Source organism: Jaculus jaculus, chromosome 7 (assembly GCF_020740685.1).
Source record: "Jaculus jaculus isolate mJacJac1 chromosome 7, mJacJac1.mat.Y.cur, whole genome shotgun sequence".
NCBI lineage: Eukaryota > Metazoa > Chordata > Mammalia > Rodentia > Dipodidae > Jaculus > Jaculus jaculus.
This window is the reverse complement of record NC_059108.1, coordinates 22,515,120-22,533,180: the sequence shown is the minus strand read 5'-3', so window position 1 is coordinate 22,533,180 and position 18,061 is coordinate 22,515,120. Positions and strand designations below refer to the sequence as shown.

General features: G+C 41.2%; 1 protein-coding gene across 1 annotated transcript in view; it reads right to left on the bottom strand.

Annotated features, from left to right (window-relative positions):
• Window positions 1–18,061, bottom strand: part of Nek5 (NIMA related kinase 5) — a 68,968-nt gene that overhangs the window by 44,033 nt on the left and 6,874 nt on the right. Inside the window, exons 3-8 of the mRNA XM_045154834.1 lie at window positions 17,301–17,397; window positions 8,737–8,834; window positions 7,271–7,354; window positions 7,112–7,182; window positions 4,415–4,501; window positions 2,137–2,191 (exon numbers count right to left, since the gene is read on the bottom strand). Coding sequence (XP_045010769.1) covers window positions 2,137–2,191; window positions 4,415–4,501; window positions 7,112–7,182; window positions 7,271–7,354; window positions 8,737–8,834; window positions 17,301–17,397 — 492 coding nt within the window. The remainder of the gene's footprint in view (window positions 1–2,136; window positions 2,192–4,414; window positions 4,502–7,111; window positions 7,183–7,270; window positions 7,355–8,736; window positions 8,835–17,300; window positions 17,398–18,061) is intronic.

Here is an 18,061-nt window from a genome sequence, read left to right as displayed (position 1 = left end):
GTCTGGAGTTCGTTTGCAGAGGCTGGAAGCCCTGGCGCGCCCATTCTTTCTCTCTCCCTCTATCTGTCTTTCTCTCTGTCTGTCGCTCTCAAATAAATAAAAAATGAACAAAAAATATTTTTAAAAAAATTTGTGGGTATATCTATTTTTTTTTTGAGTCAAGGTTTCACTGTGCACCCCAGGCAGGCTTCAAAGTGAATTCTCTTGCTTCCATCTCCTGAATTTATTTTGTTGTTGTTGACTTTTGCTTTTTGCGGGGGAAGGAGGAGTGGCAGTAGGGTTTTGATGTATCCCATGCTGACCTGGAATTCACTATATAGTCTCTGCCTCTCAAGTGCTGGGATTAAAGGCAATGCGCCACCACGCATGATATTATTTACTTTTTTTCTTTCTTTTTAAGATTTTATTTTTATTTATTTATTCATTCATTCATTCATTCATTTATTAGAAGCAGAGAGAGTGGGAGAATGAGAATACCAGGGCTCCTAGCCACTACAAACAAATTCCAGATGCACGTGCTACCATGTGCATGTGGCTTATGTGGGACCTGGAGAATTGAATCCCGGTCCTTAGACTTCATAGGCATGTGCCCTTAAGTACTAAGCCATCCCTCCAGCCCTGTTGTTTGCTTTTTAAGATGGGATTCTCACTATGTTGCCCAGGTCAGTTTTAAGTAGCTGGGACCACAGGAACATACCACCATGCTTGGCTATTCACCTAATTTTTAACAATCTAATAAAATCAAACATTGACTTTTTTTCCTTGAAGTTAATTTTCACAAGGACAATAATGATGATGATTGAAGAAGAAAGAGGAGAATTAGTCAGTTTCAGTTAGAATTTGAGGCCAAGAGAGAACCAGGAGATGCCACCCCACATGCCAACCCTCCTTGGCACAAATGGAATTCTTGGCAGTAATGGAACTCATGTCGGATCAAGACTCATCTACAACCAGCTACAAGGCCCCTTTTGCCACAGTCCAGCATCCTATATAGGTAAGCTGGCTCTGGGGTCTGTTCTCCAAATCTATAAACCAACTGGGTCTTCCCCTTACATACCTGATGAAAGAATATTTTATTTCCTTTTGTCGTTGTTTGTTTTTGTTTTTTTAAATATTTTTATTTATTTACTTATTTGAGCCAGAGAGAAAGAGAGAGAGAGAATGGGCATGCCAGGGCCTCTAGCCACTGCACACGAACTCCAGATGCATAAGCCACCTTGGCTTACATGGGACCTGGAGAATCAAACCTGAATCCTTAGACCTCACAGTCAAGTGCCTTAACCACTAAGCCATCTCTCCAGCCCTGTTTTTGTTTTCTGGTCCAGGCTGACCTGGAATTCATTATGTACTCTTAGGGTGACCTTGAACTCAATGCGTTCATCCTGGCCAGAAGGATGCATGCGAGTCTGGCCCCTCCCCCCACCTACCTAGATGGAAGGGAGGGCATAATACTGTTTCTCGGTCTGGGGAACTTCTCTGCTTGCTTCTGCTGTAACGCTCTTTACCTTTCTCATCTAAATTTCTTGGTCTGTTCTGATATTTTCCCTCTGCTATTCTTCCTTAAGCTCCCACTGTTTGCCCTCCTTCCTCCTACAGGGAAGCACAAGGTAGGTGCTGGGTGTGTTTCTCCTAAATCTCTCTACACAAGCACCTAAGTTCCTTCTCCTATGTGTTTGTGGCTCTATTCCAGTCTTTCCTTAAAGAACCTCAATTTCTCTTAAATGAACCTTTGGATTATGCAGTGTTTTCCACCTGAGTGTGTGTTTTCCACTTCCCACGGGCTTATGGCTCTGCTTTAGCCTTCCTCCTAGATCACAGTTTCCCTTAAATAAACCCCAAATTTTTTTTTTTTATTTCTCCCTAAATAAACTTACTAAATCATAATGATCCTTCTTGAGTTCATTTTATCAATTCTTTGTTAAAAACAGAACAGGACCCAAAATTGGGGTTTATAAACTTGGGGGACCCCCCAAATCCTACATCATTATAAAAGTAGAAGGAGGACTACTTGAAAACAAAAAGTAGGTCAGTGGTAACAAGAGTGGGAATAAAAGGTAACAGGAAGGGGGCAGGGGAGACATATATGAAAATTGTCAATAAAAAAGTTTCCATAAAGATAAATCTGATGATACTTACAGGATGCCTGAGTGTGCAAAGCTCATATAAGACACAGCCAAGGGACCAAATATCCCTAGAGAAGATAAATTATCCATAATTCTTAGTACAAGTTTTTACATTGCCCTACATGTATGTTTATCTCATATAGGTTGGTCGCTTTTTTACAAATGCTTTCAAATGTATTATCAATTCTTTCGTTTATTATTTATTTATTTATTTATTTGAAGAAGAGAGAAGAGGTAGTGAGAGAGAGAGAGAGAGAGAGAGAGAGAGAGAGAGAGGAATGAGTGTGTTAAGGCTTCTAGCCACTGCAAGCAAACTCCAGACTCATGCACATCTGGCTTACCTGGGTCCTGGGGAATCAAAGCTGGGTCATTTGGCTTTGCATGCAAGTACTTTAACTGCTAAGCCATTTCTCCAGCCTTGTATTGTCAGGTGTAAGATAAAAACCATTTTTGGGAATGGAGGAATGGCTCAGAGAGTGAAGTGTTTGCCATGCAAGTACAGTGACCTGAGTTCACATCCCCAGCACCCACAGAAAAGCTGGGTATGGCAGCAAGCTGGAGAGGCAGGAAGATTCCTCGGGCTTGTTGGTTGACCAGTCTGACCAAGTTGCTGAGAGCTAGGTTAGGGGAGAGACCCTGTCTCCAAAAATAAGGTGACGAGCAATTGCGGAATCCTCTGGCTTCTGCACGCACACAGGTGAACTTATGTGCACACATACACATGCGTACCAGAAAAAGACTCATTTGTAGCTTGTCAAAAATCTTGGCAGATAAAAATCATGCAAATAGGGCTGGAGAGATAGATGGCTTAGCGGTTAAGCACTTGCCTGTGAAGCCTGGTTTGAGGCTCGATTCCCCAGCACCCACATTAGCCAGTTGCTCAAGGAAGCGCATGCATTTGGAGTTCATTGGCAGTGACTGGAGGCCCTGGTGTGCCCATTCTCTCTCTCTCTCTCCCACTCTCTCTCTCTCTCTCTCGCTCTCTCTCCTCTCTCTCCATCTCTTTCTCTTTTTCTGTCTCTCTCTCTCTCTCAAATAAATAAAGAAAAATAAACAAAAAACATACAAATATTACTATAATTTCATGGCTCAATATGTACTTAGACTTCAAGTGCCCAAGGAAAATGTATATATATTAGAAATTTGGGTGAGAGACACAAGACTCCAGCAAGGATTTCAGTCAATTCAAAGGACAGAATGTGGTTGATTTTTAAAGGTATCTTCTACTCAAGGCTCTTTCCAGGGTGAAAATTATATTAAGCGATAAACATAGTATCTGGTTCTTAACAAACATTGAAAAATATATTTACAATGTAAGATGTGAACTTTGCTCTTTTTAAAAATATTTTTTTTAATTTTTATTTATTTATTTATTTGAGAGCGACAGACACGGAGAGAAAGACACATAGAGGGAGAGAGAGGGAATGGGCGCGCCAGGGCTTCCAGCCTCTGCAAACGAACTCCAGACGCGTGCGCCCCCTTGTGCATCTGGCTAACGTGGGACCTGGGGAACCGAGCCTCGAACCGGGGTCCTTAGGCTTCACAGGCAAGTGCTTAACCGCTAAGCCATCTCTCCAGCCCACTTTGCTCTTTTTAAAAAAAATTATTTATTTATTTGCACTCAGAGAAAGATGGAAGAGAGAAGAGAGACAGGAGAATAGGCACACAAGGGCATCTAGCCCCGGCAAATGAACCCCAGGTGCAAGCACCATGTAGTGCCTCTGGCTTTGCATGGGTACTGGGGAACCAAACTTGGGTCTGTAAGCTTTGCAGGCAAGTGCCTTAACCCCTAAGCCATCTCTCCAGCCCAAGAGAGCTTTGCTCTTTATAGGCAAAAAAATTAAATATTAATGTCTGATTCATTTGCAGGGGCTAGAGGCTCTGGTATGCCCATTCTCTCTCTCTTTCTCCTTGCAAATAAAATAAAAATAAATAATTTTGAAAAGAACTTTATTTTCCTTCATACGCCTAAATGAACTCTGCTTTGGATGCCCATCCTAGCATTGTGGAGCTATCTACCACATATAGTAATTGCAATTTTCCATGTTGTTTTTTATGCCTGTTTGTGTCTTTAAATGAGGAGCAATTACTTTGTCCTAAGTAAGTTCAAAAGCATCAGAAAATACTGGCCACATAAAGCCACTGGGACTCTCCATTTCACACATGGAGAAAATGAAAATACACAAGTTCCTGAAGACAAGAAGAGATCAGATCTTGTGTTTCTGAAATCTTAATCCAGTATCGCCCATGAGATTTGATAGACATTTTCGAACCAGTCATTAGCGACTCACGTTTTATTGTTGTATGGTCTATTTTGACAGATCTCTGGGGACAGGTAGTAAGGAGTGCCAACACAAGTTCGAGCAAGTTCCATGGAACTAGTAAAACACATTGAATAATAAATATATAGTTTATTATTAGAGTAATAAAGGCTTAAAGCACAGATATATAAGAGGAAGTATAAAAATGGCTAACAAAATATAATTCATGTATACATTACAAGAAAACAAGAAACTTCACATGAATAATATAATAATAAAACCAGTAGATTTTGTTTTTGTTTTTGTTTTTTGAGGTAGGGTCTCGCTCTAGCCCAGGCTGACCTGGAATTCACTATATAGTCTCAGGGTGGCCTCGAATTTATGGCGATCCTCCTACCTCTGCTTTCCAAGTGCTGGTATTAAAGGCATGAGCCACCACACCCAGCAGGAAAACCAGTAGATTTTTAACCATATAATTCAACCTGCAAAAATTAAGCATTAACAAAATAAATATTTCGCTGGGTCTGGTGGCACACACATTTAATTCCAGCATTTGGAAGCAGAGGTAGGAGGATCACTGTGAGTTACAGCCAGTCTGGTGCTACAAAGTTAGTTTCAGGTCAGTCTAGGCTAGAGTGAGACCCTACTTTGAAAAACAATAACAACAACAAATTATATATATACATATGTATATATATATTCAAGTATGGTGACTCATATCTATAATGTCATCACTCAGAAGGTAGAGACAGGAGAACTGGGAATTCAGGAATTTAAGGCCAAGATCAGCTACATATCAAGTTCAAAGCCTGCCTAGGGATATATAAGATGCTGCCTCCAAAAAAAAAAAAAAAAAAAGAGCCACTGGGCATGGAGGTGCATGCCTTTAATCTCAGCACACAGAGGCAGAAGTAGGAGGATTCGAGGTCACACTGAGACTGCATAGTGAGTTCCAGAGTGAGACCCTACCTCAAAAAAAAAAAAAAAAAAAAAAGCTGGAAAGAGAGATGGCTCAGGGGTTAAGACACTTGCCTAAAAAACCTAATGATCAGAGTTTAATTCCCCAGAGTTTAATGTCCCAAAGTGGCAAATTGTGTCTGGAGTTCATTTCCAGTGGCTAGAGGCACTGGTGTACCCATTCATTCTCTCTCTGCCAGGCATGGTGGTGCATGCCTTTCATTCCTGCACTCAGGAGGCCAAGGTAGGATTGGTGTGAGTTTGAGGCCAGCCTGAGACTACATAGTGAATTCCAGGTCAGCCTAGGCTAAAAAGCAAAACCCTATCTTGAAAACCAAAACAAAAGCCTGGTGTGGTAGTGCATGCCTTTAATTCGAACATTCAGAATGGAGAGGTAGGAGGATCACCATGAGTTCAAGGCCACCCTGAGAGTACATAGTGAATTCCAAGTCAGCCTGAACTAGAGTGAGACCCTACCTTGAGAAATAAACAAACAAAAAAACACAAATATATACATATATATATATACATATACATACATACATACATACATATATATATATATATATATATATATATATATATATATACACACACACACACACATGTATACATGAGGTCTAGGGATGTAGCCCAGTGGAGTGATTGCCATGGAATTGCAAAGCAATAGTGATGATGGTGATGGATATGCATATATTATTACTTAAAGATTCCACAGGGAAAATAATTGTTATCAGAAAAACCTTTTGAATATAGAAAGCCCCTTCTTTCCAACTATTAAAGTAATCTGTCTTATGTTTTAAAAATTGGAAATCAGGAAAGAATTGATCTTGGAGTATGGCACAGTGGTACAGCTCTCGCCTAGAACACGCAAGTGAATAAAAGATCAAAAAGTTGCCTAGAGTCCTAAGTACCTCAAAACGATTATTGTTAAAATTCTGATATGTTTCCTTCCTATCTTTTCCCACACATGCTTTTTACATAGCTGTGATCATCCTATATTTGTAACTCAGAATTCCATTTTGATGGCTTAACACAAGATATTTCCTTGTGTCACAAAGATGTCTGTAAAACCCATGCATTTTAACAATATCATACATTCAGATACATGGTTGTGCCACATCAAGCTAAATTTAACGATTTACAAATTATATAATAACGTATTTAAATTATTTAAAATCTCTAATTATTCCTTTGGAACAAATAAGAAACAAGACATTTAAAAGTTTCTTTTTTTAAAAAAAATATTTATTTATTTGCAAGCAGAGAGAGAGAGAGAAAAAAAAAGGCGTATCAGGGCCTCTAGCCACTGTAAATGAACTCCAGATGCATATGACACCTTGTGCATCTGGCTTTACATGGGTATTGGGGAATCCAACCCAGGTCCTTAGGCTTTGCAGGCAAGTGCCTTAACTACTGAGCCATCTCTCTAGCCCTAAAAGTTTCTTGATACATATTTCTACCATATTTTTTTCAAAACTCACTCCAGTGTTCTTCCCTAACAAGTGTAAGTCTGCCTGTTTCACCAAATTCTCACTAGCTATGTGCATAATACAGCCACATCTCATAGTTGACAGTCTTGTGTCACACTACATAACATCACCACCATTATCCTGTTAGTTTACTGTGGGAATTTTAACCACAGCCATTTAAATTATTTAGCCACCAAAAATGATGGAGACAACTGCTTTAATGTCTTAATTCATGATAACTCAAAATGCATACTCTCTCTACCTGAAGTAGAAAGAAATGAACTTTGTAAGCACTTACTTATTCAGGACTCTTGCTATTCCAAAGTCCCCAAGCTTTGCAATCATTCCATTTTTGCTGAGAAAAATGTTCTAAAAATAAAGAATATGTTGTGCTGTTTGAGATATTTCAAGAAGACAAAAGGATTCATTCTGCCTTGGCCTCTCTTGGAACTGGTACCTGAGCCTTGATGTCTCTGTGTAGAATCTTCCTATCGTGAAGATATTTCAGTCCTACAGAAATCTGTACGAACCAACCTAGGATCTGTGTGGGAAAACGAACAAGCATGAGGAGTCTGCCAGTCTGAAATAGTCATGGTAACATGCAAACAGAGAGGTAAAATGGAGTGTGTGCATAGATCTATAAGAATGAAGCCCACAGACATCTTATTTACATTTTACTGGAAGAAAAAATAAGGCAATTTGTACATTGGCATCAGTGCAAACTCCATATGCAGAAATAGAAAAATAAAAGCCAGAGAGAGCCAGGCATGGTGGTTCGTGCCTTTGATCCCAGCATTCAGGAGGCAGAGGTAGGAGGATTATTGTGAGTTTGAGGCTATACTGGGCTATAGTGAGACCCTACTTGGAAAATCAAAAGAAAATTTAAAAGCCAGAAAGGGAAGCCATTCATGATTTTCTTCTTCTTTTTTAATTTTTTTTTCAGTTGTTTTGACATGGTTGCGGGAACTCAGGTCCTCATTCTAGCACAGTGCTCTTACCTACCAAGCCATCTCCCCGGCCTAATATTTACCTTTTAAAGCTTGGTTTTGGCCGGGCATGGTAGCACACACCTTTTAACCCCAGTGCTCAGTAAGCAGGGGTGGGAGGATTACTGTGAGACTGCAGAGTGAGGTCCAGGTCAGCCTGGGCTAGAGTGAAACCCTACCTCAAAAAAAAAAAAAAAAGCTCACTGTTGGTCTGGGGGTGTTGCTCAATAGTAGAGCACTTACCTAGCATATCATGGCCCTGTGTTCTACCTAACCTTAGCCCTGAAAAAGAAAAAAAGGAAAAGCTTATTTCTTTTTATTTTTTGTGTGGTGCTGGGGACCTCTCAGTTATGGTTATTTATTTATCTGTCTATTTCATTTATTTATTTATTTAGTTAGTTTTTTGGGAAAGAGTTTTACTATATATCCCAGGCTGGCCTTGAACTCACAGCAATCCTCTTGCTTCAGCTTCTTGAGTGCTGGAATTATGGGCATGTGCCGTCATGCCCGGCTTCATGATTTTATTTTATATTAGTTAGCCATAATACTGTTTTATTTTATTTTTAAATTGTATTTACTTATTTATTTGAGAGAGAAAAGTAAGTAGAGACAGAGAGAGTGAGAGTGAGAGAGTAGGTATACCAGGGTCTCTAGCCAATGCAAACAAACTCCAATGTGCCATCTTCTGCATCTGGCTTACATGGGTACTGGAGAATCAAGATTATGGACAAGATTGTTACGGGAGACAATGGCATGCCAAAAAGAGATTCTATTCCAGTTCAATTACAAACATGTTCTGGACTAAATGTACCAAGAATATGAACCCACAATTTTATGGCTTAAATCTCTCTACATACCTTATGTAGTCTAGTATGTAGGCTGTTGTAAATTTAATACCCCACACATAAACTAAAAAGCAAATCAGAAATGTTCTTACCTGGCCTTCTCCAAACAACTTGCCTTGTTGTCCTTGGATTCTCTTCATGAGATCCCCTCCATCACAATACTCCATTACAATAAACAGTCTGCTGTTCTCTGGAAGAAAAGGCATCATTTGGTGACAGATGCTTTCAGATATCTGTCAATCATTTCAATTCTAGAATGTTAAAAACATAATAGAAGGGGTAGTCATGAGCCCTACGGGTGTAACATCTGCTGATGTCTGGATAAATGTATATGCTATGCTTATCAAACTGCCCAGTTAGCACTTCTCTTAATATTCATACCCTTATATTAATGCTACTCTCACTTTGGGTAGAGAATCTTCTCTTTTCAGATGGTAGTGACCTTGGGATGACTCAGAAGGTATCATAGTGCTGGAAAGAAGTGACTGGAGTACTGAGTAACAGCTCTATCACACCTTCCAAGGCTCAGGGTCTAATGCGGAAGAGGTGGCGGAAAGAATGTAAGAGCCAAAGGAAGGGTAGGACTCCTTACAATGTGCTCCTCCAGACACAAAATGGCCTGGATATCCGTGACCTCATAGTGCCTGACACTACCTACACAAGACCATCATAAGAGGAGGAAAAGATCATGACATCAAAATAAAAAAGAGACTCATTGAGATGGGGAGGGGATATGATGGAGAATGGAATTTCAAAGGGGAAAGTGAGGGGGGGAGGGAGGATATTACCATGGGATTTTTTTTTATAATCATGGAAAATGTTAATAAAAATTGAGAAAAAAAGAAAAAATAATAATGGAAAAATGCAGTATAGAATAGTGCCTGTGACATCAAGATGGACTGGGTCCAATCTCACCACATTACTTATATTTCTTTTTTGTTTGTTTATTTGTTTTGATAAAAAGTATTCTTAAAGCCAAGTATGGTGGTGCATACCTTTAATCCCAGAACTTGGGAGGCAGATGTAGGAGCATCACTGTGAGTTCAAGGCCAGCCTGAGACTACATAATGAATTCCAGATCAGCCTGAGCTAGAGTAAGACCCTACCTAAAAAAAAAAAAAAAAGCTGGAGAGATGGCTTAATGTTTAAGTGCTTGCCTGTGAAGCCTAAGGACCTCAGTTCAAGGCTTGATTTCCCCAGGACCCATGTTAGACAGATGCACAAGGAGGGTGTACGTGTCTGGAATTTGCTTGCAGTAGCTAGAGACCCTGGTGCGCCCATTCTAACTCTCTCTTTCTCTTTCTCTCTCTCTCTCTGCCTCTTCCTCTCTCTGTCATTCTCAAATAAATAAACAACAAAATTGTTTTAATTAGCATTTTAAAAATAAATAGAAAAAGTATTTGTAACACAGGCTGGTTTCAAACTCATGATCCTCCTGCCTGAGCCTTTTAAGCACTGAGATCATAGATGCCACCACTTCAAGTGTTTGCCATGTAAGTTTCTTAGTTGTGTGATTATGGCTAAAGTTACTTTAATTTCTCAATGCCTTCTCATCTCACCTGTGAAATGGAAATAATAACATAGAAATTTCATTTCAGGGTTGTTGGTGAAATTAAATGAGTTCATCAACATAAGTCACTTGGAACAATATCTATGCATAATGAGAATTCAATAAATGTTAACTATTATTAGCATATTCCTACAAAAGAGCAGACATCTTCTGCAAAAACACTACTTTAATTCATTCCTGGTGCCCAGAGTGAATGAATAGGTCCTTTCTGAATCTGTTTGGAAACTTGTCCAGCATTTTATTTGACCATGTTGTTCTTGACTACAACAGAACTACTAACCAACCTGCTCAGCCTTCTGAGTCACTAGATTCTCTACTGTAGGGGGTCACCAGTAATGTGACAGCTTCACCTTTGACTACTGCTTCTTTCAGGCAGTACATCCATTTAGATCCATTCATTCATCAACCAACTCTTGTTGAGTACACATGAGAAGAAAGGAATGGTATGCTGGGAATCAGCATGAGAGGGCCAACGGCCAGCAGGGGAGTCACTCAGCAAGGAATGAGAAGTGCTGCATCGAGGCTGACGTCTGTATGCTCTAGGGTGGGCAAGAACAGACTGAATAAAAGTCAGAACGGAGATCCAGGAACATTTGGAAGAGGACATTTCATGAGACCCCCTAATAGCTAGAGATCAGATATTTTCAGGGATATATTGCTTTTAGAACTGAAAGATATAGTAATTGTGGGTGGTTTGTTTGTTTTTGTTTTTTTGCTTTTTGAGACAGGGCCTCACTATAGCCCAGGATGACCTCAAATTCGAGATCCTCTGTCTCCTGAGTTCTGGGATTACAAGTGGGATAGGAGTGGGAGGGAAGGAGGGAGGCAAAGAGAGACCTGAACATTGTTTTAAGCCATTAAATATATGACCATCTGTGGGCTGGAAAGATGGCTTAGCGGTTCCCCAGGACCCACATAAGCCAGATGCACAAAGTGGTGCATGCATCTAGAGTTCATTTGCAGTGGCTGGAGGCCCTGGAGTGCTTATTATCTCTCTCCATTCTCGCTGTCTATCTCCTTCTTTCTCTTTCTCTCTCAAATGAACAAATAACTAAAATAAATGTGTGTATATATATATATATATATATATATATATATATATATATATAAATATATATATATAAAATTATCTGTTTTGCAGCCATAGAAAGCAGGGGGCGGGGAGGGAGGGAATTACCATGGGATATTTTTTTATAATCATGGAAAATGTTAATAAAAATTTAAAAAATAAAAAAAAAGAAACAACAACAAAAAATAAAAATAATAAAAAAGAAAGCAAATACAACCATGTAGGGATTTCTGTCTAATTTGTTTACCATGTAGATCTCAAATATGCTTAGCACATAAGAGACAGTTAATGCATATTTACTAGTGGAATGCAAATGTAATTAATTTTGCCTTAGGAAAATATTACTCCATTCTCCTTATTTTCCTATTTGGGGGTCAAATCCATTGGTGATGGCTACTCTGATTTGTCAACTTGATAAGTGTGAAATTGCCATGGAGACCAATCTCTGGGCATGTCTGTGAGGGATTTTTCTAGATTAAGTTAAATTGAAGTGGGAAGACCCACCCTAAATGTAGGTGGTGCCATGGGCAGGGGTCCTGCACCATGTAAAAGAAGAAAGCTACCTGACCACCAGCATTCATTACCCTCTGCTTCCCGACTGTGGATGCAGTGTGACCAGCCACGTCATGCTCCTGCCGCCAAGCTCCTTCTGAGACACGAGGGACTGCATCCTCGTGAACTGTAAGTTGAAATGCACCCTTCTTCCTTACATTGCTTCTGTCAGGCATTTGTGTTAGCATGGAGAAAAGTAACTAATATTAAAAAAAAAAGACCTCCATCTTTCCACAGACAAATATTAGGGAAATGATTCTTGTAGCTACAGATGAGCTGGTTTAGGGTCAACAACCCCAACCCATTTATAGTCTCTCACAGCAAGGTTCAGCAACAAGGGCCCCTGAGGCTTTGGGAAAACCTGGTGTTTTAAATACCACCAATCTGCCAAGCATACTTACGGGCATCTCAATAACTCTAATTTTCCCATGGGTGCTCAGCTTGAAACTAACAATAAAAAGCATCATAAGTTTAAACATTAAATATAAACAAATGCAGCAGAGGCTATTTATACTGACCTCAAAAGTCCACCTCACATGGTATAAAGACTGACTTGGGTGGTTAGAAGAGCTTGCTTGCAAAGCCTGATGGCCCAGGTTCAATTCCCCAGTACCCACGTACAGTCAGATGTGCAAAGTGGCACATGCATCTGGAGTTCATTTGCAGTGGCAGGAAGCCCTGGCACACCCATACTCATTCTCTCTCTCTCTCTTTTTCTCTCTCTCTCTCTGCCCCTTTTACTCTGTCTCTGTCTCTCTTCCTCAAATAAATGAATAAAAATAATTTTAGAAAAGACACACTCATCTATGGAAGTCATCCAGGCCATTTGCTCATTCAGCAAATATGGACTGACTGAGCAGCTACTCTCTGCTACACGTGGAGGACCAAGGGGTGTAAGATATGCTGTGGTGCTAGAGACCACACCCAAAGCCTCACATATACAAAGCTGAATCACATCTCTGATTCCCAACTTCCTATCAGAAGGAAAACAACTTAAATTTGCAATGATGTGAACAGTTGCTTGTCTCAAGGATGAGTGAGGTTTAGATGGACTCACAATAATAACAAAAAATGGGGCTGGAGAGATGGCTTAGCGGTTAAGCGCTTGCCTGTGAAGCCTAAGGACCCCGGTTCGAGGCTCAGTTCCCCAGGTCCCACGTTAGCCAGATGCACAAGGGGGCACACGCGTCTGGAGTTCGTTTGCAGAGACTGGAAGCCCTGGCGCGCCCATTCTCTCTCTCCCTCTATCTGTCTTTCTCTCTGTGTCTGTCGCTCTCAAATAAATAAATAAATAAAAATTTAAAAAAATAATAATAATAACAAAAAATGAGGTATGAAAGATGGCTTTATGGTATTGTTAGGAACCAAAGGACAGAAATGTGGGGCACTTTATTCAGTGCTGCATTTAAACGTTATTCAGAAATCAGGGTGCAGCTCACAGGTACAGCACTGTGGCTAGCATGTGCCAAACCCTGGGTTCCATCCCCAATAACTAACACACACACACACACACACACACACACACACTTCTTCAGTCCAACTGTGTCTTAACCATGTGTATTGCTCCAGCCTCAAGAAGATCTCACAAGATTCTCAACATTTCCTTTAAATATCCAGTCATGGAAAAAACAAAACAAACAAACAACAACAACAAAAAAAAAACAGTCATGGAAAAAAAAAAAGCATGCAAAAAGAAATAATTTTTTGTTTATTTATGGGGGGATTGAGAAAAGGACTTGCTATGAAGCCCTGGAGCTTACTATGTGGACCAAGACCAGGACAGCCATCCTCCAGCCTTTGCCTCCCAAGGGTTGAGTTTATAGGTGTGAACTATCATCCCTGACTACATGTGGTGGTTTGATTCAGATGACCCCCATAAATTTAGGTGTTCTGAATGCTAGTCTCCCCAGCTGATGGCAACTGGAAATCAAAGCCTCCTGGAGGCAGTGTGTTGTTGGTGTTATAGCCAGTGTCCCCTTGCCAGTGTTTGGCACACTCTCCTGGTGCTATTGTCCACCTTATGTTGGCCAGGGGTTGATGACCACCCTCTGCTCATGCCATTGTTTACCCTGCCATTGTGGAGCTTCCCCTCGAGCCAGTAAGCCAAAATCAATCTCTTTTTCCCAGAAGTTGCTCTGGGCTGGGTGATTTCTACCAGCAATGCAAACCTGACTGCAGCACTGTAGAACTGTTTTAAATGGTTTGAGCCAGCAAGGAACACTAGGCCTGCCCAGTATAAAAAGCTCAAAAGGGTGCTGGAGAGATGGCTTAGCGGTTAAGCGCTTGCCTGTGAAGCCTAAGGACCCAGGTTCAATTCCCCAGGACCCACGTAAGCCAGATGCACAAGGGGGCACATGCATCTGGAATTTGTATGCAGTGGCTGGAAGCCCTGGCATGCCCATTCTCTCTCTCTCTGTCTCTTTCTCTCTCATATAAATAAATAAAATAATTTAAAAAAAATAATGAATTGGGGGCTGGAGAGATGGCTTAGCGGTTAAGGCGTTTGTCTACAAAGCCAAAGGACCCAGGTATGATTCTCCAGGACCCACGTAAGCCAGATGCACAAGGTGGCACATGCGTCTGGAGTTTGTTTGTAGCGGCTGGAGGTCCTGGTGAGCCCATTCTCTCTATCTGCCTCTTTCTCACTCATTCTTTCTCTGTCAAATAAATTAATTTTTTAAAAAATTTAGTAAGCCGGGTGTGGTGGCGCACACCTTTAATCCCAGCACTTGGGAGGCAGAAGTAGGAGGATCCCTGTAAGTTCGAGGCCAACCTGAGACTACATAGTAAATTCCAGGTCAGCCTGAGCTAGAGCGAGACCTTACTCGAAAAACGAACAAAGAAAGAAAGAAAAGCTCAAAGGGGGCCGAGGAGATGGCTCAGCAGGTAAGAACTGCCCAAGCATGAGCAGGCCTGGTTTGCCCTCTGTCCAGTTGCCCAGTACTCACAAACCAGCTGGGTGTGGTCATGCGTGTCCGTGACCCCAATTTGGTGGGAAGAGGAAACTGGAGAATCACAGGGGCTTCCATGTGGGTAAGTGACAGAGGTGGACACCTGATGGTCTCATCTGGCCACTACATGTGCATACACAAGCGTATATACACACACCCACACACGCACGCACACCACACCATACACACTACACATATGCATGCAAAAGAAAAAAAAAGTCAGCCGGGCGTGGTGGCGCACGCCTTTAATCCCAGCACTCGGGAGGCAAAAGTAGGAGGATTGCCATGAGTTCAAGGCCACCCTGAGATGATAGAGTTAATTCCAGGTCAGCCTGGACCAGAGTGAGACCCTACCTCGGAAAAAAAAAAAAAAAAAAGTCAAGAAATGGTATTTGCTGGGCATGGTGACTCACTCTTGGAATTCCAGCACTCAGGAGGCTGAGGTGGAAGGAACACCGTGAATTCGAGGCCAGCCTGGGATACAGAGTGAATTCTAGGTTAACCTGGGCTAAAGTAAAATTCTGCCTCAAATCACCTCCCCCTGGGGTGGGGGGAACAGAAAAGAAAAAGCAGGTGTATTTATTAACATACTTGCTGATTTTCATCCACCTGATGAAGCTTGAAGATATCTCTTTCACTAAGTATTTAAATGTTGACACCTTATTTTTTTTATTTTTTTATTTACTTGAGAGCAACAGACAGACAGAGAAAGAGGCAGAGAGAGAGAGAGAAAGAGAGAGAGAGAGAGAGAGAGAGAATGGGCGCGCCAGGGCCTCCAGCCACTGCAAACAAACTCCAGACGCGTGTGCCCCCTTGTGCATCTGGCTTATGTGGGTCCTGTGGAATAGAGCCTCGAAACGGGGTCCTTAGGCTTCACAGGCAAGCGCTTAACTGCTAAGCCATCTCTCCAGCCCATGAACTACACAGGCCAGTACTAGAGGCTGGGTTGAGGAAGCCTCTCTCCCATAGTGACTATGGGCTTCTTGTCCTCACAAACACTCAAGATACAGTTCTTTATCTTTCTGTCTCTTCACACTGTAATGGGACTATGTCCAGAGACTTCTGTCTATTTTGTTCATTGTTATAGTCCTGGTAACTCGTGATAGCTAAGCAGTCCATAAACACTCAGTGAATGAATGATCTATGACCAAACTGCTCTCATCCTATTATTGTGGGTGTGTATAGCATGTGTCACATATGTGTGTGCACGCACATGCATGTTCCCTGTGTACACACACGTGGAGGCCAGTGGAGAATGACACCGTTCATCCTTGGATTTCCTTGAAGCAGTCTCTCACTGACTTTGGAGCTGCCATTTCTGGTCAGGCTGGCTGACCAGTGAACCCCAGCAATTCTCTGCTCTCCATGGGATTGGGGTTACAAGTGTGTGTGACCACACCCAGCTGTACCTGGATGCTGGGGAATCAAACCAAGGGTGAATCAGGCCTCACAGGCTCAAGTGCTCTTGCTGAGTCATCTTGCTGGTCCATCTCATCTTATTTTCTAATCCTTTAGAATAGAATGTTGGGTGGAGGCAGAATTGGCATATTCAAATGTGCCCAGAAGAGGAATTGTTCAGAGTTCTTCCACTCTGCTTTGGTGGTTTGTTTGGCTATTGGCTGCCTCTCTCTCTGTGTGTGTGTCTCTCTCTCTCTTCCTCTCTCTCAGAAGATGCCTCTCTATGAGACCATGATATAGGCTCACCTGGTGTCACAGAACATTTTGGACCACATGTAGGCAGTGTCTCCATTACAAAATGTACATCCACCTGAGCATTATTGTGTGGTGGGCTGTCTCTCTCTCTCTCTCTCTCTCAATTTATTTTCTAGCTTAAAAAACAGTGTGCTCCATGACTGGGCTATTTCTTTGGGTAGAAGTGACTTCAACCTCCAGCCCACCATGTAATGAGAGTGAGAAATGGATCATGGATCAGACTATGTATAGATAGATAGATAGATAGATAGATAGATAGATAGAGAGAGAGAGAGAGAGAGATAAAGATAGAAAGAGAGAGAGAGAGAGAGAGAGGGAGGGAGGGAGGGAGGGAAGGAGGGAGGGAGGGAGGGAGGGAGGTAGAGATAGAGATTGTTGTAGGCCACTGAGATTTGAATTACTGCTTCAGAGCTAATCATAGCAACCAGTAGCTATTTGGTAGAGTAAGAATTAGGAAAGGAACAAAAATTTAATTGAAGAACTGTGTACAAAACTTTAATTCCAGCACTTGGGAGGTGGAGGCAGAAGGATCAGGAGTTCCAGGTCATCTGTGACCACATAACAAATTCAAGAAGAGCTCAGGCTACATGAGATTCCCATCTAGATAACAACAAAAAACAAACAAACAAAACTCACTAGATAGAAACAAAGACACGATCTCAGATTATAACGTAAGTAAATAGAAAAATGGAGGCATTTACAAAATGAGTCTGTACACAGTTCTCCGGAATGCATCTGTTCTATAGGTCAAACGTGTCTAGACTTTATGGGAATACTTGAATGATATTAGAAAAATCTAACCTTGAAAGGAACTGAAGAAGGTTACAATGTTGGGATGTTTCATCTTAGCCAGAAGAATCACTTCTTTTTCTGAAGCTTCTTTCTCTCGGATGGACATCTAAATGGATGGGTACATCGTAAGAGGACATAATCTTGGAAAGGTGACTTTCTCTAAGGGACATGCTTCCTATTCATTCCTTCTGCAATTCCCCAAATGTCACAGCTTTTTCTTTTTCTTTTTCTTTGTTCTTATTGTTCGACTCCCCAGGATCCACATAGGCCAGATGCACAAGGTGGTGCATGCATCTGGAGTTCATTTGCAGTGGCTGGAGGCCCTAGCACACCCATTCTTCTGCCTCATGCTCTCAAATAAATAAAAATTAAACATATTTTAAAAAATGAAAGACAAATAACAAACAATAACTAGAGGCTGGGTTTGTGCTCATCATCTGGAAGTTATTTTAGTAACTTCAGTATCAAAGGAGAGATGCCTTAGCTGTTAAAGCACTTGCCTGTAAAGGCAAAGGACTCAGGTTCAATTCCCCAGTACCCACATACCCATGTAAACCAGATAGATACAGAAGGTGTCACATCTGTCTGGAGTTCGGTTGCAGTGGCTGGAGGCCCTGGTGCACCCATTCTCTCTCTCTCTCATCTCAAAATAAAAATAACAAAAACATTCTTTAAAAGAACATAAAAAGAAAATGGTCAATATACACTACATAAATCAGACTAATAAAATTCTACATTTTAAGTGTCGGGGGAGGGAAGGAATTACCATG